We start from the raw sequence: 21,357 nt of genomic DNA on the forward strand, positions 1-21,357 counted from the left end.
AGATATCTTCTTGTACCACAGCAAGATGAAACCATCACCAGTACTCTGCAGTCGGATGAAGACTCGTTTGCGCTTCTCAACCAAACAAGTCGGAAGGGGATTCTATCGGGGCACGAATACAGGATCCAAGGGTGCACACACGAAGTATGGGGACTACCTCATCGACTGGCGCAAAGTGCGACATTTTGTGGTACCTAATCTACAAGGATCGAAGGTGAGCTCATTATTTAATACTTTCTAGGATAACAATTATTGATACTTCACTTAGCTGAGTCCTTTCGTTTCTGCTCAACTGCATGAGCGGCAGGAAAAGCGTGTAGACCCGAACGGCTTCAAATACGATGAAAAATACGACGGAATGCAGTACTTGATGTGGATGAAGCACCAGCATCCTCAAGAATGGCAGCATGAACTGAGCAACGCGCCTGAGCAGCAAGGGTGAGCTACCTGAAGCCAATGCCTCTACCATACTATACCGAGTATCGATCCTCCCTCCGAACCTAGCGACCTAAGATATTGAGCGTGGCCGTAGATAGCCGTCAGGTCTCACACGACCAAGAGCGATGGGCCGGTGTCTACAAACCAAGAATCCAACTTCTGGCTTTGTTTTGTTGTTGCAACGGAGACTTCTCGCAGCAACGATCCAAACCAAACACCAAGCAAGCAGGAAGGATGGTCGAAAGACCACCAGGTGCTGCGGTGTTGTTGCTAAATGAACCAGCTCTTGTTTGCAAGCTGATCTTTGAGTGCCTGCGAATGCATCCTCAACCCGACACTGCGAAGCATGGCGAGGATGTCAGAGCGTTGTCTTAGCAGGTATTTCTGTTGTTGCAAAAGCACAAGGATGAGAGTGGTGGCACGTTTGATGAATTCACTTCGAACTATGATGATTGAGGCAAAACTGAGCATGCGCATTGCAGTGCCGGATGGATGTACCTATATTTCTATGTGTATATATCGACTTACTAGCTTGAGCAGACAAAGGAGAGGGCTCACTAAAGAATTAGCAGTAACGACTGTTCTTGAATATCAAGTGTGATGCCTGAGGCCTTAAGCTTCATGTTCTACTTTTACCTACTCACTTTGTTGTAACTAAAACCTGTAATTTATCTATGTCAATCTAAGACTAGACCTCAGACTTCGCATCCGTCACTCTCCCGGCAATGGGTAGATGGATCAGGCTGACAATTGATGCGTAACTGAAATATTCTCTCCTCGAACATATTGCATCACAACGCGTGACACAAGGCTGACAACGATACTAGAACGCGCTCGATCTGACGCGTAGGCTCGCTCATCGATACCTGTAATTCCCGTCTCCAAAATGTCGTCTCCCAGCGCATTGACTTTGTATAAGAAACAAGAAGGAACATTAGCGGTCTCGAAAGACAAAAAATCTGTATCATGGACCCCTTCACAGCCGGCTGGAGCGTCTCCAGCTCTCGTGGTCGATGTTGTGAGAATTACCAATCTGCAGCAAACCCCTGCAGACAAACCAAAGGTAATGCTCAAAGTCTTCGTAACTGAACCTGGCCAGAAGGAACCAGGTACTCATGTGTTTCAATTTGCCTCAAAGACAGATGCGCGAGGCGAAGCAAATGCCATTCGTGATACCCTTAGCTCTGCTATGGCCAAGGCCAGTCAAGCCGCGACTGCGACATCGAACGGTGCTGGGCCGTCTGCAGCAATGGCAATAGCTGCAGCTATATCTGGTGGAAAGGGTGCTTCTTGGGAAGACGACGAGACTCTAGTTTCAGATGTACGTCTACAATCGACATTACTCAAAGAGAATCCAGAACTATCGAAGACTTTTATGGAAGCTCGCAACATCAAACCAGACTCTTTGTCGTTGATACAGTTTACTAAACAGTTTTGGGCATCTCGAGTCCACCTTCTACGTGCTCATGCTTTAGCCCAGTCACAGAGCAAAGGATTGTACAACGTCTTCTCAGAAATAAAACGAACAGATGAAGGTGGCAGACAGCAACTAAACCTCACTTCCGAGCATATCAAGGCCATCTTCGAGCAGTACCCTATCATGCGCATTGTCTACGACGAGATTGTTCCAAAAAAGATCAAGGACGACCGAGAATTCTGGTCACGATTCTTTCAGAGTCAGCTTTACTCTGTTCTTCGAGGGCTGAAGGTCGATCGCAGACTTGAAGCGAAGGATGCCATCTTCGATCTCTACCTTGACCACCCCGAGCTTACTGGTCAAAGGCCAACATCGAGTGAGCTTCATATACCCAAATTCATTGACCTCGAGGGAAATGAAGAGAACCACAGTCAAAGACAAGGCAACCGGCCAGATATGGAAAATCAACAAAAAGTACTAGAAAAAGGTCCCATCATCCGTCGACTTAATTTGATCAGTGAAAAGCTCATGGCTGCAGTCAAGCCTTCAGATGCAGACATGTCAGCACCCATCGGCATAGATGAGTCCGAATACGAACAACTCCGATTACGCGATCTAGCACTCACTGAACAACAACAACATATCAAACTGAACATTCAGAAGCAATCCCAGCTCTATGCTGACACCAACTCCGCAACCGAAGATATAGACGCAGCACGTATCCGAGCACTAAATCCAACAAAAGCCATTCAAAAAGTATGCCGTGACCTCGACCAGCACTACTCCGCCTCTGGCGCCGCACCGACCACAGACATGGACCTCGACGAAGCAGACGAAGACATCGACGACGCAGATCTCGCAGACAAGCCTCACGTGGTAGGATCCCTCCTCGCTTCCGAACACATCCACAGCCTCATCGAAGCACACCGCGCTCAATCTACCGAAGCAGATACCATCGGCACCAATCCAAAATCCTACGGCGGTCTCTCGGAATCCGTCTATGAACGCCTCGTCCTCACCCACGCCACTAGTCTCGAGTTCCTGCACCAGTTCTGGTCAGCTTTTCATTCTGGTGATCCGGCGCGGGTCGGTGAGGTTGCGTCGCTTGTGGAGTCGTTGGATCGAGCGAGAGAGAGGATAGAGGCCATTGCTAGGGATGCACAAGGGGAGAGAGATGCGAAGATTAAGTCGCTAGAGGCGCAGACTGCGGAGATTTTTAGGGTTACTGGGAAACGCAAGAAGGTTGATAAGAATGCTGTGGGTGGTGGGGAGGCTGTCGTCAAGCAGTTGCTCGGTCCTAGTCTGCGGAGTCTGCAAGTGGCTGTGGACACGTATAAGAGGACTTATGAAGAGCAGATAAGCGAGTTGCAGCGGATCGAAGATTGAAGCTCTTATTGGAATATGCATAACTGTCTATTGATGAGACAGAAGCGTTGCAGCGTCTAGGATCAATCCGGAGTCTAACAGGTCTGAACGTCTATCATCCTTCATTCGATCCCCGTCGCAGCAAAACCAGTGTCTATGTGCGATCACGGCAGAATATTATAACTCGCAAAGAACGACTTGCAAGCATAAGCCTTGTAGGGCCATTTCTCCTCCCACTTCCTGATAGGCTTCTCAGAATTAGCCCACTCGGTATCCTTTGCGGCCCAGCTCTTCTTTTTACCGCCTGTTGAGCAGTCTGGTTCCGCGAAGAAGTTACATTCGATGCCACCATATATCTGTTCGCGTGTCAGTAACCCTGCGACTCAGCTACAGGCTCAACAAGTATTAAGGACTTACGAAGATGGGACCCTTCATTCCAGCCGGATCAGATGTCTTCATGCAATGGGAGAGGATCGGATATTCTGCAGTGCAGGTGCCTAGGCCAGTGTTTCGGTCTTCATTGTGGGGGCAGTAGTAGATCGAGCTACCTTTGACGGCACCTTCTGGGACGGGGACTGTGTCGGGTATCAAACCTGCTGGATCATCGGGAATAGGTGTGCCTGACGCTGATCGATAGACGAGCGTAAGGAGCAGAAGGGGTAAGGTTGTGATATACATTGTGGTTCGGTCAAGCCGAGGTGTGCAGACTCTTTCACTGTGTAATCTATTGGAGAAAGGTTGCAATGGTGGTTTAGGCTTCGTGGTCTAAAAAAAGAGAACTTATCGAGATCGAGGCGCTGTCTGCTCGGAAAGCTAGGCAGACTCGATCATTTGCGACAAACGTAGTGAACAGTCTTTGTCAAAAGCGTTGTCGTTGTGATGGTGTTGCGTGTCTCGCGAGTGATATTGCGACTGCGCCTCTCGCTCGAGACACATCTGATCAGAACACTTGCAACGACATCGAGATCCGACGAGCGTTACAAACAGCTAAGGATGACCTTCAATAGTCGGATTGACTCGTTGACTCCATTGTCTTGAGTGTCGATCAGAAGCGCTTGGTAGCACATTCTCGGTGAATAATTGCAGCACGACCCATCTTCAAGTTGCGCGACAGCCTTTGTCTGGGTCTCTTCGAAAATCTACAAACCCCTACTGGTAGAGCAAATCGACCTTCAATGGTCTCTCATCCATGGTATGGTACAAGATGCTTGACCTGCATCACATTGTCAAGCTTTGGCAATATTACACCACCTCCTGTATCAGTAACACCATCACCATTTGTGAGTGTAATATACTAAGCTCTAGGGCTTGTATCGTCGTAGAAGTGTCAGTGGACTAATTTCACAGATAAGAGTAGCCGGCCATCGGATATAACAACGATTTCTTCACTGAAAGATGGCACACACTGCCTGAATAAGTGAGAGATAAAAGCCTCACCATTTTCACGGATTCTGTTCATCGCACCTGCCCTCAATACTGCTCTTCTTGGCACAATTTATTCTCCATACATCGTAGTCTCTTATCGATAAAGCTCCTTCTCTCTCCTTTTTTCTCAACTGCTGTTCTTGCACAATCTCTGTCGCTATGCATTCTTGGTCACGTTGTAAGCATATGAAGCTCTGACTTTTAAGAACACTCCCGCACCATGTCCGAGCTGCCGACCTTCACTAAGCAGAAGTGACTGCAGAGTCCGAGAGCCTTCTTCATAATGGCCCTAGCGACGTCGAAGGCCCTTGCCCTCAAGACTGATGCATTGATATACGAGAAGCTGTCTATCTATCTAATCGAGGACACGGCACGGTTCGATTCTTGATCGTCAGAGATCGTGTACTCAGAGGTGCCCAGGTGTGTTCTCCGTCATATCGGAGCACGTGTCCCCTCGGTTCGGATACGAAACGTGGAGATGCCACAATAAAGCCTCCACTCCTGACAAAGAACAATCGGCAGATGCACTTATTCACCATACTGTCTGTGGCAATGTCGTGTTGTTGGCTGGAACTCTGACCCTGTGCATCTGCTAGAGCCTCGCGCTGGTAAACATGAGATATATTACGGACAATTCTAATCTCTCTTTTTGCTCCCATTCTTTTGCGAGTTGGGCGCGTGACTCCTCCATACTTCTACTAGGCAAGAACTTAGGGTAGTTAACCACAGGTTCGTCTTGTTTTTTCAGCAATAGAGCTTTCACCTCGCTATGGTTCCACGACCAAGACATGATGTCTCAGCATATGCTGACCCACTAATCTCTGAAAGAGCTATCGATGAGCCGCGTCCGCTGAAGGTGATATACATCGGGGCTGGTGTTTCAGGTATTACTGCGGCAATCGTCTTTCCAAGATATGTGCCGAACATTGAGCTCATCATATACGAGAAGAACGCAGATGTTGGAGGAACGTGGTTTGAGAATCGGTATCCAGGATGTGTGTTTTGCCTGGCACTCGTTGACAACGCTAATATAGGACAGGCGCCTGTGACATTCCAGCACATTCATACCAGCTAAGCTTCGAGTCCAAGATCGACTGGACACAATTCTATGCTACGCAGCCCGAGATCTTGACATATTGGCAACGAGTTGCTGACAAGTACGACGTTCGTCGGATCATGAAGTTCAACCACCGCTGTGCAGGAGCTAGATGGGATGAAAACACCTCAAAGTGGCACATCACCATCCAGAAAATAGATAGCCAAGGAAATGTTCTCGACGAATTCGAGGATGTGGGCGATGTCTTCATGACCGCGACTGGAGCACTGAATCAGTGGAAATGGCCTGACATCCAGGGGTTGAAAGACTTCAAGGGTACTTTGGCCCATAGCGCAAATTGGCCTGTTGGTTTCGACGCTACAGGCAAGGATATTGCCGTGATTGGTGCTGGTAGTTCTGGCATTCAGATTGTGCCTACGCTGCAGAAGAAGGTGAAGCACATGGACCACTACGTACGAGGTCGGACCTGGATTGCGGCGTCCTTTGGACACGAGCTAGTAGAAGCACGGAACGATGGTCAGGACGGTAACTTCACCTACACAGAAGAAGAGAAGGAGCAGTGGCGAAAGGATCCAGCAAGTTATGTCAAGTATCGAAAAGCATTGGAGTGCGGCATGCAAGGCGGCTATTCCATTACCCATAGAGGTACGAAAGAGCATGAAGAGGCTTGGGGTCATTTTGAGCAAGGCATGCGAAATCGACTCAAAAAGAAACCAGAAGTGGCAGAACATCTCATTCCTAGCTTTCCACCACTCTGCAAACGATTGACCCCAGGTCCTGGATACCTCGAAGCACTATGTGCAGATAACGTCTCGGTTATTCAAACAGCAATATCCCACATCGACGAGACTGGTATCATCACAAGCGACGGCAAAAATCGACCAGTAGATGCTATTGTCTGCGCTACCGGTTTCGATACCTCATTCCAAGGTCGCTTTCCTGTCATCGGACGAAACGGACAGAACTTGCAAGACCGGTATCGAGCAAGAGCAGAAACGTATCTGAGCATTGGTACAGATAACTTTCCTAACTACTTCCAAAGCCTAGGTCCAAATTCAGGCGTCGGAAATGGTAACCTATTGATGATCATCGAAGCTGTTCAAGACTATGTCGGCCAGATATTACGCAAAATGGCAACGGGCCATATCCGAACCATCGAACCAAAGGCCAAGGCCGTCAAGAACTTCACGGACTACTGTGATGCCTTTTTCAAGAGAACTGTATTCTCAGGTGAGTTACAACTCAATACAAGCAGATTAACATGTTACTAACGACATTCCAGCTGAATGTGGATCGTGGTACAAATCCAGCCCTCCATGGGTGACTGATCCCGAAGAACGCAAACGCGGCCGCGTCAGCGCTATCTGGCCCGGCAGTTCTATACACGCTATCAAAGCTCTAAGTGCACCACGCTGGGAAGACTTCGAGATGACGACTGTCGACGACAATGAATTCGGCTGGTTCGGCGACGGCTGGGGAATAGCTGAGCGCAACCAAGATCTCGAAGGCTTGAGCTGGTACCTCAACGATACCAAGTTTACGCATGAGGACTTGAAGGTTGAGACGAAGGCTGAGGAGGTGAGTAGTGAGCAGAAGCTGTCTGATGGGGACTTACACAAGGACAAGGCAGGGGTCATGCATGTAGAGATAGCGGATGGGGTGAGTGTGCCGATTATACCTGCTACATAGACGGAGTGTATATGATGGATCATTTCTAAGCAGCGGAAGGAATCTAAGTTTCATGTTAGGTCGGAGGCTTCTGATGGGGCATGCTTATAGTTTACAGTGTGATATGCTCTGCTGTACCACTAATCTCAGCTCTTGAACTTCAATCTCCCAGATGTGGTCAGCCATACTGGCTGCATCGTGCCTCATACCAGCCATGTGAAATGCCGATGGCAAGACCTGACTCCGAACCCAAGACCGTACGAGAAATAATATGGCATACTAACACAATCTTGCCACTCCACAAGCTGCTTCCATCTCGAGAGTCAAAACGCCCTCTTATAATCAAACTAGACCTCAGCGCCAACCACCTCGCCCCCATCCCCACTCAAAGGCCCAACATCCCCCCCACTTCCCTGCCTAGCAAACCCAAACCCCGCGCTCATCATCCCCTCCCTCATCTGCTCCTGCAACATCCTCATCCCCTCCTGTGCACCCCCCTGCCCCTGCTGCATCTGCAACGTAACCTGCTTCAACTGCTGTTCCACATCCCTCACCCTCTTCCGAAACCTCAACTGATCAAGAAACAACTGCTGTCGTCCCTTTTCCAGATCGCGCCGCTCAGCCTGGACAATCTCCTCCATTTCAGCGAATTGGGCGAGTTTGAGTTCGTATTTTTTGAGGGTGAGGTTCATGGCGGCGGAGACGAGGCGGGTGGCTTCGCGTTCTTCGTGGGTGGCGAGGGCGGCGGAGCGGGCGGCGGAGACTGCTAGGGCGGTTGTGGAGAGGTCGGTTAGGACGTGGGATTGGGAGTTGGTGGATGTGGGTGGTTTGGTGAGTGTGGTTGTTGTTGATGATGAGGATGGGTCGACGTCCATGCTGTCTTCGGCTTTGAGAGTGTCTGATGACTCTTTTTGTGCTTCGCTGGTTTCTTTTGTGGAATTGTCTGTGGTTTTGGAGGCGTCTCGGCCCATGCCTTTCTCAAGCTCGCTTCGGAGCTCTTTGGTCATTTGCTCAACTGAGCGTTGACTGGCGGCACTGACCACACTTGGGTCGGCCATTTGTGCCAGGAAGCTCACTACGCTCATGACAGGATTCTCGAGCTGACTTATTGGTTCCCTGCCACCAAGAGCTCGATACTCGATACTACCTGGACCATCTTCCATGTATTGATCTTGGATATCTAGCTGTAAGAACTTCATTACGCACTCTTCTCTTGTCCTTGTGCCGACGCGGCTGGCTACCTCATCCCAATTCGTGTCGAAGTTCTCTAAGCCCTCGAGCAGAAGTAGTGTCTCAGTATCTGACCAGGACGCATCTTTATCCGGTATCACGCTGTGACTCGGCTCCTCCATGCGGACAAAGTCGGATGAGCGATGTGTACTTGGCATACGAGACTGGTAGTAGCAATTTGGACATAGGTCGTATTTAACGTCATTGGCTGTTGGGTTCTGGCTTCCTGTCGGTGCATCTCCTTTCGAGTAGTGGAAACGTGACTTTGTGCAATCGATACCGCAGGAGTAGCAGTTTATGATCTTCTTTTCAGCTTTCGCTACATCTTGTACGGCCTTTGAGACGTCTTCCGTTGAGCCATTGGCTTCTCCATTTGCCTTTTTTGTGCCGTCTTCTGAAGACTTGATCTCCTTGCCTTTGTCGTCGTAGATGTTGCGTCGGACTTCCATGTTGAGATCTGCCTTGGTTGCTGGTGTTGCAGATTTCGCCCGATCTGTGGAGGAATGTGGTTTGCCAGGCGTGGTGAAAGTGTTGGGTCCCGGCTGGAAGGGTTGTAGGCCTCGAGGGGTGTCTACAATAGTTCGGAAGTGACCGGTGAAAGGTGGACCTATATTGGAAGGACGCGTCTGAGGATCGACCTGGTAGATAGGATTAGTACACAGCATTGACTGTTTGAATATGACCTACCTGGTAGTTGATCAAACCCCATTGCTCGAGGAAGGCATGCACTCTCATAATCGCGCATACATCGCCTGCTAAATTCCTCCGGCAAGCGGTTACTGTAAGGTATTCTACTGGGTTGAGTCTGTAGGTGTTGACCATGAAATCTCTGTAGTCCTTGTAGACAGCTGGAGTCTTGCTTCGATTGCGATTGTTGAAGAACTCAGGTAATGATTTGACCTCGATAGGATGTATCTGGTGCATGTCGAACCAGGTGCTATAACTTGGTAAGATGATCTGGTGAGTCTGGTTGATAAGATGCGATCGCGCGGCTGCTTCTAGTGTGGCCTTTGATTGCGGCGCACCATCGACACCATTGACAGGCGCAGGCGTTTGTGTCGAGTCGTCCCCTGTCGGCTTCTCAAGTCCGTCTTCAGCCTTCGTCTCGTCGTCGATGCCTCCCATTTCGGCATCTTCAGGGTCAGCATCGTCGTCTTGCGCAGCAGGGGACTTTCCAGCATTTGTATCTGAGTTTGTACCAGTTGCGTTCAAGCCTCGCGAGGTATTGGTCTCACTAGCATCTGCTTCCAGATCTACTGCTGCATTGTCTGGAGCTTCTCCTACGTCTATGGTCGAATGCGCTTGTCCTTGACTGTCTCCTAGAACGGCTGCAGTAGAGTCCTCTCTTTTGATCGAGGCATTGTCGCCGTCCATGGTGGGCGCGACACACAGTGTTTGAGCACTCAACGCATCAATTAACTTTTCCTCTGCTAGTTGGTCACTGTGAGTTATGCAAATCGGGTTGTGCTGCTGGTCGTGTTCTCGCGTTCTGGCGCTCTGAATATCGCGATTGTTGCAGCGCATGTCGCGCCAGGCCAGACGTGCCAGAATTATTGCCCGTTCCGCGCTAAATCACGTGAACACTCCACAGTAGTGCATCGCAACTGCTGCGAAGCCAAAGCTTTGCTGTTCTCAATATTAACGAGCTGTGTTTACCAGCTCGGTTATCAAATAAAAGTCCTATCTCCATGACTCAGTTGCAAGAGATGAGTGCGTTGCGAAACTAATGCTGCTGAACCACATGCACGTCCATGATTCTGCCCCTGCTTGGACCAGACTTCGATGTTCTAGTAACCTCTCCCACAAATGAGCCACAACTGGAGTAAACCACCTGAATCACTCGATTTCGCACGGCCACGGCCTGGCATGAGTCACAGAGGGACGCAAAATGCGGTTTCAGCGCAGGCACTAGTCTTCTCATATCTTGTCCTGTCACTTTCACTTGCTCGGTCGAGTAGGAGCAGGAGTGGGTGGATCACGACTTTATGATACCTGTTTTCGTGATGGGCATCTGCTCATCTCTACCCAATCCTCAGCTACTAGCACATCTGCCCTTGCTTGCCTTTTGCACTTGTCGATCCTTGTCTCCTACTCCTGCATCATCCCAAACTCTACCAGATCCCAACTGGCCCTATCGACCGCTCTTTGCCTTCTCAACGAACTGAATATGACCTCCGATGCATCTTCTTACTCCCTCACTCACCATACATGCAAATTCCGCCTCAAACAGCAACACAATACTCTCCTCGTCCTCTCCATTCTCTATTAGTTCGGAAATAAACCGCTGTTGATCTACTGGTATACGTCCCACATGCCTTTGGTGTGCTACTGCTTTCCTCGCCTCCTCTGCCTCTGCTGTGCAGTCTTTGCCTGTTGTCTCGTTTGTCCGGCTGTGTCGAATTGATTCACATGCCGGGTGTTGGGATTGAGCCATGCGTCTGAGGGGGCTAGCTGGACCTGTAGCTGCAGAGGGATCGAGTCGACTGGTGCAGGGTTGATTGCAGGTGTTGCAGGTCAAGTGTCGTTCTGTTATGAGTAGGTTGTCTGTAGTACCTGGTATGAGTGTTGATTTGGTAGGAAACTTTGGGTTCAGGTCATCTGTATCAGGCGACATGGCTGGATCGATAGCTGGCTATCTCGGTATTCACTACCTAGCAGATGTACTGATGTGAAAAGTGTAAGGTTCTGTGCTTACTGAAATCCTGCGAAGGCTGAATTTAGAGAAAATGATTATCCGGAGTAGGTTTGCTTCACTCGTCACAGTAGCTTCTGTGTCTTAGTACATCCTCTGTTTGTCAAGCTTGACCACTCCTGCAAGTCGGCTGTGTTTTCCATTGTGAGCTGTCACATTTGATACCCTATCGAAGTGCAGTACCAGTGGAAGCTCGGTGAACACTGAAACCCAGGCTTTGACGTCGTGCTGAGACCTGCACTACCACATCGCGAAATCGGGGAAGGCTGGAACGTGGGTAGAACTTGAAGTCGCTTCAATCTCGTGAAGTACCTGCTCTGCGATGCTGATTATCGCGTCCTTGGGCGTCTGCCGCTTGTCATTGCAGGTGATTTTGACATTTTTGCCAGTTCCCGAAAGTGACGATGGTCGTCATCTCGTTAGTTTTTGTTTTCTTAGCTGACTTATTAATGGTTGGGTTGAATTCATTTGTATCAGACAACATCGTTGAGTCAGTAGCCGGCTTCGTATCATGGTTTCCGTCACTCTGTAGGTATATTTTCTCTTGAAGAGTGGGAGATGTTTGTGCTTTTTGGAATGCTGCTAAGGCTGAAGTTGAGAATGATTCGAGGTAGGTTTACTTCAGTTACACGGTAGATCTTGTGTCTCGGTACATCCTCTGTTTGTCAACCTTAACAACTTGAGCAACGGCTGTGTTTCTTCATTATAACCTGCTACATCTGGTACCTTATCGTGACCTCTTTCATCGAAGCGTGACCAATCTGTCGTTGATTCACCGATTACCTCGCGATTCGCTGACTTCGTGACAGGTCTAACACCATTTTGTCGAGGCTTGTTCCGTATGTGGTAGAGGTTTCGAGATTTCGCGCATGTCGCTATTCACTTTAGTGCCTAGAGTTAGCAGACTGAGATTAGCATTGTCAAGTGGTCAAACTACAAAGAGTCGAAGAATCCAGAAACAGTATCAGTTTCTTTTCATAGTGATCATGCTCTGCTTGCCGCCGAGGTGTTTTATTCACCTTTCAATTGTGTTTGAAAATCCAGACAAATGAATTCTATAGTCGTGTGCAGCAGGTTGGGCTCATGATAAGTTCGACACTGATCTGGCTTGATTGAAATATGTATTATTGTAGATTTGGTCACGAAACCGTGTTAGATTGTTCATCTATCAGTCGTTGAAGGGTAGAAAGAAGGTGTGTCGGACATCGGGTGTCCGTTCCCATAACTCCTCAACCGATCCTCGTACGCCAATCCTTTTCGACTCCTGGTTGGCACCTCTTTCATCCGTCTCGTAGCTTTTAGCCGACTTTGTCCATGGTATTTCCAAATTCTTGATCCTGCTCCTGTCGCTATGCACAATGTAAATGTTAAACTCTCGTCTTCTAAATCCTGCGATCACAGTATAAATAGCTCTTGTATTGCAGGCTTGCTGTTGTCTAGAAGAGGTGAAATACACCCGAAGCAAACCAAGTAAAGGAGAGGACTGTGATCGTGCAGGTTCCGAGCAGAATGCTTAGCGCTTGCTTCTCGTGGAGGGATATGGCGCCGCTGCTGCAAGTAGCGCATTTGAATTCGTTCAGAGGAGTATAGGGTTGAGGAGTATAGACACCAAACTGCAGGTTGGAGAAGCCACCAAGAGCGCCAGCACTTGCAACGGCAGTCGGTTCCTTGGCTGCATCGTAGATCTAGAAACGCATTAGCGATGTAGGGTGCCAATGGATAATTTACTAACCATAAGAGTATAAGTAGCCACAACGAATGGCAGATCAGTCGTCTGAGTAAACTCGTTGGTATCCCAAGTTACGGCCTGTGTCTCTTGCCACGACTGATTTGCAGCAATCGTATATGTCTGTCGATTGATAGTGTTCGTAGCGATCACATCGATGTAATCTGGCGTGATAAGCAAGCTAGATACACGTTAGCTATATCCTGGGCACCAAGAGAAGTATATCTACCTGGTGTAGTTCCACCTGAAAGTGATTTGATTTCCAACTTTGACAAATGTCATACCATCCGTCGCGGCAGGAGTAATCATAGACACGCCACCTGGTGGACTGCGAGGATCGATAGCCGTTGAGTAGCTACTATTGCCTGATCCTCCTGTTATCAGAGTGCGCCTTGTTGTCGTTGGCGAGCCAGATCGTGAAGATGAGCCGCTGGCAGATGTACTTGTGCTTTCGCTATCGTCATTATTGCTATCGTTCGACGTCGTGCTCGCTGTTTGCGATGCAGATTGTGAGGCTGTTCGAGACGCTGTGGTCGATTGTGCTGCAACATGTTAGCTGCTTAGACCATCGTAACCTGACGGGTGTTGCGAACCTTGTGACTCTGATTCTTGTCGTGGTAACAAAGCTCCTGGTCGAGCGACGTCCATTACGCCCGGCCATGCTGCTGAGATGGACGTGAAAAGGAGGAGGATGGTTGACAAAAGTGAAATTAAGGAGCGGTTCTTCATGGTCGGAACGGTGGCCACACGGCCCTCAAGCTGCTCCCTGCTCTATCCAAGTAATTTCCAAGTTGTGCTATAGGTAGCGACTCGTTCGATTCTCGTTGGGGCAAATCAGGCTCTTGAACTTTGCCTGCTCCTTTTCAAAGGTTATTATGGATTTAGCTCAAATCGATGTTGCTGTTGAGAACGAAGGAATGGTTGTTGCTGTTAATTAATATATTGTTGTCGAAGCGAGTGATGTGGTGTAGCAATGGCAGAAGCAAAGGAACCCAAAATCATAGAATCGTGCCTCCCATGAGAACGACTCTCGCAGTTTCCGAGTGTTGTGAGACACATCCGCTCCTAGCTTGACTTTTCGAGCCTCCGGGCTGCATCTGGCGGGCTCAGCAACCAAAACGATGGCAAATCAGGCACGAGAGGCAAGGGTCTGCCACGTCTACAATTGGCCAGTATTCTGGGCTATTTCCACACTTCGAGAAAAGAACGACGCGTGTTGTGCGCTAATCTCGGGGTATCGATAGAGCTAAACTTCTTTCATGCTGGTTTGTAGATCCTCCTCAAATCCAGATGATGGTCTTTCCATCATCGATTCACGTATATACAAATCCGACCTTTGCTGTTCATTTCGTCCATAGCAGTTTCCAGCATTTGACTGAACCACTTCTGCTCTCGTCCATCAGCCGAATGCTGTTGCACAGTCATCTCAGGCCATAATACGACTGAATTATAGACGAACATGTATTCAGCAGAAACCTTTGTCCTGAACCAACCTCAACGTCTTGTACCCACAACATCCACGCCTCCGTGCTATACTTTGCCGCACCATCATTCATCTGATATTCTCTAGCTCAAATTTGCTACCATGTTTCCATTCAAGTTGTGATACTTTTCTCTTGTGCTTAGGACGGCGCTTTCTGGTCCCGAACGAAAGGCTCGAAAAAGTGGTGCTAAGTGCCGTTGAGAGGTCTGAGTTCCCATGCCTTGCAGGAGTTGGATTAACTTCGGTGAATTGTTGACATCCGACGTCGACGCTCGTGGCCTTAACCACTTGGCTTGTAGATGGTGCGTTCAGCTGGTTGGTATAAGAGGTAGTATCGTTCAAGGCGTCTTTGAAGTGTCCGCTTGACGTGCGCTTTCGACCACTAACCAAAGATGTGGTAGTGGAAGACTGGGCACTTGAGAGCATATACCCATCTTGTGCAGCAACATGCTCTGTATTTCTCGCAGGTACAGAAGAGCCCCATGTCATATTGACGTCTTCACGTTTGCTTGTCAAGTCACTCCTCGATGGAGCCCTTGGATGTTGTGGCGATTTTTCGTTCTGATCCATCTGGGCTGGTATCATGTCCTTCGACCGTTTATCTGCAGGACCTACACATTTCATACTCGGGTATTACACGAGCGGCCTAGATGGTAGTGATGTCGCAATCATCGCGCAAAAGATAACTTTCCTTCCACAATGAACTTTTTTCGGCACGTGGCTAGCTGCCTGAGCATGTGTTTGTTTCTGGCACTTCAACTTGTCACTTTGTCACTCTACTAACCATTCGAGCTTCTCCGCTCAGCCTCATCCTTTACAGTATCTAGTACTGCCGAGTACGCTGCTCTTACTATGTTCTCGTCATAACCTATCACCTCTGCGTTCTCAAGTGGCTTTGCAGCAAGCTTGATCTTCCCTTCAGTGCCAATTGCAAATGCTGAGCAGGTGATCTTCGTGACTTTGAGTGGTGGGCCGCTGAGTGTAGTCGTGGTAGTCTCGGGTAAGCCTGCAGTAGGTATGCTCAAGGGCAGCCTCAATCCCGTCTTTTCATGCACGGCTCCGATTAGCTCAAGGAGAAAGTCGTTGCCTATGTCTGGTTTCCCTCGTGACTTGCTTCGTGCGTTGTCTAGAAATCTGTTCACAGTCTCTGAGGGAATATCGAGGTCTATCGTTCTCAGTTTCGACGCGATATCGTTGTCTTGTCCAGTGGCAAAGGTGATAGTCAACTTCAGACTACCTACTGTCTGCTTTAGAGTGGCTTGTCGTAGAGCATCAGTGTGGTCCGTATATACTGACCAGCACGAACTCAACGTTGACAAATACCTTGAACACATTTGCAGGAGAAGTTCGGGAGGCAGCTGGAGGTTCTCAGCCAGAGGCATATCAAACTTAAAGTCTAGCCAGTCTTTAATCTTCTTGATTTGAGGCTGACCTCCTTTGGACAACACTGTGTAAAAAGGACAACCACGTCGGGTCGTGCTGTCGTTCAATAACAGAGCTACTTGATAGGTAGTCTTCTGGTACTTCAACTCGATGAAAAAACCGAGCACGTCGTGAGTCGCCGGAGAGTTGTGACTGTGTAATGCAGAAATCTCGCAATCTCTTAGAGGACCGGTCCTTTCATTGTGGTCATTCAGTTCGTCTTTTGGCTCGGCGTGACCTCGAGCAGTAACATAATCGAAGCATTCTTCAGACAAAACCTTGAGTTGTCGAGACGTGACCTCACCGTTTTCCAAGTTCTTGATCAAGATAGTCAAAGGATCAAGGCGTCCCCGAGGTTGCGGTACATATTGGGTGGACCAGGTTTTGTCGAGTAGCGCGTCTGGCAACGACATACTTCGTGTGTCTCTATCGTCGCCGATCAGCCTGACCACGTAACTTCATTCATCTTCTCGGAGGAGGAGAAGAACCACATGAGCAAGGAGCATTAAATGTAGTCAGAGGTGTTTTGTTCTACTGGTGGACTTGCTTGTTTACGATCTTCCTTTTCAGGACAACGTGAGGACAGCACACGTAGTGGCCGGTCTTTTTGAGTAGCAAGCAGAATAATTAGCAGCAACGTCACTTGCTAAGCACGAAACGGCTACGATCCAAACTGCTTCACCAAAGTCACAATCTAAGAACAATTTCAGTATGGCTGACACTCAGTTAGACATTGTCGTCATTCGTCACAAACGCCCGTAATGTCCCTGGTTCGTAAATCGTGAGAAATAGACCCATGATTTCAATCTCCTCCAATATGAACTAGATCCTTATTGCAGGCGTCACATAGAAACCTCATTACCTTATGAGCTCTTTGCAGGTGTGACAGGATCCTGTGCCGCGGCTTGCCACAGTCCACCTGGCGTATATGCATCTCTTGTATACATTCGCATGTCGTTGCCCGCCTCCTGGAAGAAAATGAGCAGGTTGGCCCCAGTGCTTGCGGTCTGTAGTGCAGTTATTGAGAGATGTGTGGATCGAATTCCATAGACGTCTTCACCATTCGACTGCAAAACCCACTGATCGGGCGGATCGGTGCCGTTAGGACCACGCACTATGGTGCTGTTTCTGAGTTAGCTTTTTTGTTTCATCACCACAGTTGTGGGTATGTTGGTGTAATACCTGTTCTCTGCAGCCCACCACATGTTAACGCCATGAAGAGAAGTGTCTTCAGCCTGGTATATCATGTAATTTGTGTACCCAAGGCTAGATGACTTGTGTACACCAGTGATACCGGCATCGACTGTCTTCTATTAGTGCTTGTGGTCTATATAATGGTCGTTTGTGGCTTACCTTCCGTCCATTCGCCAATTGGATGGTCTTCCGTAGCATTTTGGGTTTTGTTGTTCTGTCATGCGTCAGCTCAGAACACTATCTCGGTCAAACTAATAGACAGTCCCATTGCGACCGCTACGTGTTTGGGTAAGTACTTACATCCCTCCAGGACATTGCTATTTCCCCTTTGGTATTGACAAACCAGACATACTCAGTCATACCACTATCCCAAGTCTGACAGCCAACGCCTCCCGAACCACTCACATCGGGAAATTGACGTTGCCACACCCATTCTGACGTGCCATTAGTCCAGTCAAATTGATCGAACGTGGTCGCGCCCGTGGCAAACCAGAGATGTATTCCAGCACTGATTTGCGAGGAGTTGTATGACCAAGCACCATAGTAATTACCAAAATAGCATGCCTGAAGCTGCGCTGCTGGAGCCTGCCAAGTTCTTAAATTTTTCGCGCTGAGAGGACCGTCACTCCAAACAGCAGCAGGACCATTTGTTGTGTCGTTAGTGATAACACGCTCACGGATGTAGTAATTCTGATCGATATAGAAGAGATGCCAGACAAGTTGAGAGCCTATTGCATGCTGTACCGTGGATAACGGTGTCCCATTGAGCGCAGGGTACCTGTCAGAGTTGACTTGGCCAATGAGTGTCCACTCGTATCTCTCATCCATATACGTGTATTGGATGACGCCATTATGGTCCTGGTAGAAGGCATAAATGGTCTGATCGGCTGCAGAGTTAGCTGCGGCGATGGCTACACCACTTCCATTCCAGGCACCAGACTTGGAGTAGTAGGCTGGATTAATATAACCCCCAACAGCAGTACTCAAATCCACGTTGGGATTGTCGCCCGTGGTATTCGTAGTAGTGCCGTTTGCAGAGCCAGTGCTGCCTGATGACGTGGAGCTGTTACCTTTTTTGTTGCCAAAAATTACACCACATGCGACGCCAACTGCAATGGCTATCACTATGAGCAGCAGTAAAAGCCAAAACCACCAACGCTTGTAGAGCTTCTTCTTCTTCTTCGGTTTTTCGTGGTACTGGTCAGGTATTGTGTTGAAGACTTGAGGTCGATCATCTGAGTTCTGGTGGTGAATTGTACCCGGCATGGGAGATGCATAGTACGAGGGAACCTTTGACCGTGGCGGTTCTGGGCTGTATACTGCTTCTTTGTCGGCAGAATCGTATGACAACTGTAGGCCAGGTGAGTTGACCTCGGAGTATTGTGCTGACGGTGACAGTGGTGGCTTCGTTGTTGAGAAGCCAGAATCCGACATGGCTGGCGACCTACCTATGTCTGAGCTAGGTGGCGGCGGGGAGGCAGCCGATATCTGAGGCGATGTCGTCCTCGCGTGATTCTCGTAGCGTTCATATTCGGGCACAGGTGATCTCCTTTGCTCAAAGGCTGATTGAGGCCTTTCGAAGTACTCATAGCTGTCTGAGCCTACGAAGCCAAAGTTCGACCTATGTTGATCTGGCACAAACTCAGGTGCCTGTGATGTCGGAGAAGACTGATGTTGAGCCATACTGCGACTCAATAACAAAGCCTGATCCAGTATACAGGAGGTAGAACGAGGCAGCGAAGTGGAACGAGAGAGAAGTCATGATCTCGTTGGGCCCCATCTTGCCTAAATCCGTGTGTAACAGCCTAGAAGCAGTTCTCGCTACGAGTACTCGTAGGGCGACCACGGCATCGCAGCATTTCATGGACGAGTTTCTGACAGCAGTAGCGTGCTCTCCGCTACCCGTCTCGCAGACTTTGTGGAGCAAGAGGTCGAATCTAGCCTGACAGAGCCCATGCAAGCAAGTCAAGCTTTCGAATCAGGGTGGTTGAAAGAACGGACCCCCACACTTCAGGCAGGGATCGATGTAGCCAAAGGATTCAGGATAAGCTAATACTAATGATGCTCCGCTTCTGACCCATATCGACAAATGATAGAGGCTCAGCTCGCTATATGCTTCTGCCAGAGTTGGGGCCAAGTCGCTCTCTCGTCGAAAATGGCGGCCCAGACCTGTGAACAAAGGCTGAACAAGCGAATCTCTTCACCTTTTGGGAACGCTCGCCTCGAAGATTCATTCTCGTTGGTCTCTACTGCAGCCAAGCGAGAGAGGGAGTTTGTGCAAGAAGATCAACGATTCCAATTGCTTTGGAAAGCTGTGAAACCGGTGAGTCGCAGCTGAAGTTCAGAGCTCGGGAAGCTAAAGATCCACTTTTGGGTTGCCGCCTTAGCTATTATTGGCACCTCCACCATTAGCACAGCACTAACGAAAGTACAGAATTGCGCAGTCTCTTGCTTATCAACACAAATTAATCCAGAAAGTCGACTCTTTTTGTTCATGCACTCGTAAGTTCTCACATGTCAAGCCGCAATCGCAAATCACATACAAGTTCTCGCACACTGAGAAGCTGGAGCATCATAAGACAAGGAAGAGCACTTCCGTTCATGTGTTAAGATGGCCTCTACTCGGTTGAATAGGGTCCATATTGCTTTGGGAGGATGCCCAGCTCGAAAGACCCGCAGCAGAACAGTAAAGACCTCGTTGCGATATTCGCCAGCTTCGTAGTACTCGCTACGCATTTTGACTACTGGTGCAGTGATCCCTATCCGGTTGACTGGCCTTGAGCCTAGGCAAAATATCAGTCGAAGAGACTCTGGCTGTAGCTCAGCCTGGTCATCGTCGATCACTTATTGATGTTTATAGCTGGCAGAAAGATGGTGGCACTGAAGCCATTTTGACTAAGGCGCACGATCTGGTCGGCCAAGCAAGGCTTCTACCGGGTAAAACCATTGACGCACGTTAATCGGTTGTGCCATAGCCATCTTGTTTCGCTTGGTAGAAGAATAATCTTCCTTCCTAATATAGTCTACGGATCTTCTGATGCACTTACTGATGTCCCGATCATGTAAGTAATTGGGAGGAGCGCATGTAGTGCTTGATCGTAGTGTATCCGAAGGCTTAAGAACAAAGGCAATGTAAATCGCTCGAAGTAAGATGAGATCCCCGTAGTCTTGAAGAATGTTCGAGCCGAGTCTTGTTGTTGAGTCTGCTGTGGTGCTTGTCGTGGTGATGGTGGTGGGGATAGTGATGAAGCACACTCGAAAGATGAGTCGATTTCACGAGTCGATGCTGACGACTTTGCCTGTTTACCATCTCTTGTGGTCGCCACCGTGGTACGTCCGAAAGGCATAACTCGTGACACTGGTATATCTGGGACGAGTCAGCAACGTTGTCAGTGAATCGGTGAGCCAGTGACAGCAGATCTAGTGTGGCAAACAGCTCGAGTGGCAAATCGAAGACAGGATGAGGGTGAAGAAGAAGGATCCAGATTGGAATGGCGTAGGTGTAATGACTCGAATATTAGTCAGCCAGATGGGCTTAGCATATCCTCAACACACATGCCATCTGGAACGCGACTTCGGTATAGCCTCACACGGCTTTGGTCGACCACGGCTATATGCAATCCCATTCCGACCTCTGAGATGCATCCGATATGGTCTTCGCTGGAGTGACACCTGACAGCCGTAAGCTGTAGATGGATGTCAAGGATTCTCCGCGTCCCTCAGATCGTGTCAGAAGGTTTGTGAAGATAGAGAACGCGGACTTCTGTTGCACAGCTGCACGTCCCGCCAAGAAGAGTGTCCGGTCGCTTTGGTGTGGTTTTCGTACACTGGAGAGCTGATATTGCAAATCTGGAAAGGAAACCCCAATCGAGAGCCCACTCCCAAGATCCACTTCAAGCCGCCAGTGGTAGACACTGTCGGCAAAAGCAGAAGCTCTGCCGCGTGTTCGTACACACTCCAGTAGTAGCAGTTTGTACGAAACGCGTCAAGGACATGACAGTCTGCAGTCTTGCAAAACACAATCCATCTATAATGCAAGCTCTGAAATAACTGCCGATTGAGTTCTGGGTCAACATCGACAGCTGCCAGTGTACAATCTAGCCGATCAATCCCAGCACAACTTCTAATAGCTAATTTCCCCTCTGACCATGCAGAGTTCGATACCTATACCACATTGATCCTTGTGCTCTTGTGCCCTCGACAGCATGCTGATCTGAGCTTTCGTACAAACCAATCGTGT

The 21,357-nt window shown here is 48.8% G+C and overlaps 8 protein-coding genes across 8 annotated transcripts; 3 read left to right on the forward strand and 5 right to left on the reverse strand.

The window, feature by feature from the left end:
- Positions 1 to 55: 55 nt before the first annotated feature.
- MRPL27 (60S ribosomal protein L27, mitochondrial) lies at positions 56 to 442 on the forward strand (the record flags this gene model as incomplete). The annotated part of the gene is made up of 2 exons (XM_064895005.1): positions 56 to 214; positions 269 to 442. The coding sequence occupies 2 exons, from the start codon at positions 56 to 58 to the stop codon at positions 440 to 442; spliced, it is 333 nt and encodes a 110-aa protein (XP_064757692.1).
- Positions 443 to 1,324: 882 nt separating this feature from the next.
- TFB1 (RNA polymerase II transcription factor B subunit 1) lies at positions 1,325 to 3,241 on the forward strand (the record flags this gene model as incomplete). The annotated part of the gene is made up of 2 exons (XM_064895006.1): positions 1,325 to 1,759; positions 1,859 to 3,241. The coding sequence occupies 2 exons, from the start codon at positions 1,325 to 1,327 to the stop codon at positions 3,239 to 3,241; spliced, it is 1,818 nt and encodes a 605-aa protein (XP_064757693.1).
- Positions 3,242 to 3,384: 143 nt separating this feature from the next.
- Positions 3,385 to 3,898, reverse strand: LTR64_000623 (uncharacterized protein; the record flags this gene model as incomplete). Its single annotated transcript, XM_064895007.1, has 2 exons — positions 3,385 to 3,576; positions 3,638 to 3,898. 2 exons carry the CDS (start codon positions 3,896 to 3,898, stop codon positions 3,385 to 3,387), a joined length of 453 nt encoding a protein of 150 aa, XP_064757694.1.
- Positions 3,899 to 5,414: 1,516 nt separating this feature from the next.
- Positions 5,415 to 7,640, forward strand: LTR64_000624 (uncharacterized protein; the record flags this gene model as incomplete). Its single annotated transcript, XM_064895008.1, has 4 exons — positions 5,415 to 5,640; positions 5,685 to 6,932; positions 6,985 to 7,361; positions 7,521 to 7,640. The coding sequence occupies 4 exons, from the start codon at positions 5,415 to 5,417 to the stop codon at positions 7,638 to 7,640; spliced, it is 1,971 nt and encodes a 656-aa protein (XP_064757695.1).
- A 77-nt stretch (positions 7,641 to 7,717) lies between these two features.
- On the reverse strand, positions 7,718 to 9,974 carry ssr2 (SWI/SNF and RSC complex subunit Ssr2; the record flags this gene model as incomplete). The annotated part of the gene is made up of 2 exons (XM_064895009.1): positions 7,718 to 9,238; positions 9,288 to 9,974. The coding sequence occupies 2 exons, from the start codon at positions 9,972 to 9,974 to the stop codon at positions 7,718 to 7,720; spliced, it is 2,208 nt and encodes a 735-aa protein (XP_064757696.1).
- Positions 9,975 to 12,728: 2,754 nt separating this feature from the next.
- Positions 12,729 to 13,327, reverse strand: LTR64_000626 (uncharacterized protein; the record flags this gene model as incomplete). Its single annotated transcript, XM_064895010.1, has 3 exons — positions 12,729 to 12,977; positions 13,025 to 13,182; positions 13,303 to 13,327. 3 exons carry the CDS (start codon positions 13,325 to 13,327, stop codon positions 12,729 to 12,731), a joined length of 432 nt encoding a protein of 143 aa, XP_064757697.1.
- Positions 13,328 to 15,280: 1,953 nt separating this feature from the next.
- Positions 15,281 to 16,336, reverse strand: LTR64_000627 (uncharacterized protein; the record flags this gene model as incomplete). The annotated part of the gene is made up of 1 exon (XM_064895011.1): positions 15,281 to 16,336. The coding sequence occupies one exon, from the start codon at positions 16,334 to 16,336 to the stop codon at positions 15,281 to 15,283; it is 1,056 nt and encodes a 351-aa protein (XP_064757698.1).
- A 450-nt stretch (positions 16,337 to 16,786) lies between these two features.
- On the reverse strand, positions 16,787 to 18,800 carry LTR64_000628 (uncharacterized protein; the record flags this gene model as incomplete). The annotated part of the gene is made up of 3 exons (XM_064895012.1): positions 16,787 to 17,037; positions 17,277 to 17,331; positions 17,418 to 18,800. The coding sequence occupies 3 exons, from the start codon at positions 18,798 to 18,800 to the stop codon at positions 16,787 to 16,789; spliced, it is 1,689 nt and encodes a 562-aa protein (XP_064757699.1).
- Between the last annotated feature and the right edge of the window lie 2,557 nt (positions 18,801 to 21,357).

Source organism: Lithohypha guttulata (genome assembly GCF_036872675.1).
Source record: "Lithohypha guttulata strain CCFEE 5908 chromosome Unknown scaffold_1, whole genome shotgun sequence".
Taxonomy (NCBI): Eukaryota; Fungi; Ascomycota; class Eurotiomycetes; order Chaetothyriales; family Trichomeriaceae; genus Lithohypha; species Lithohypha guttulata.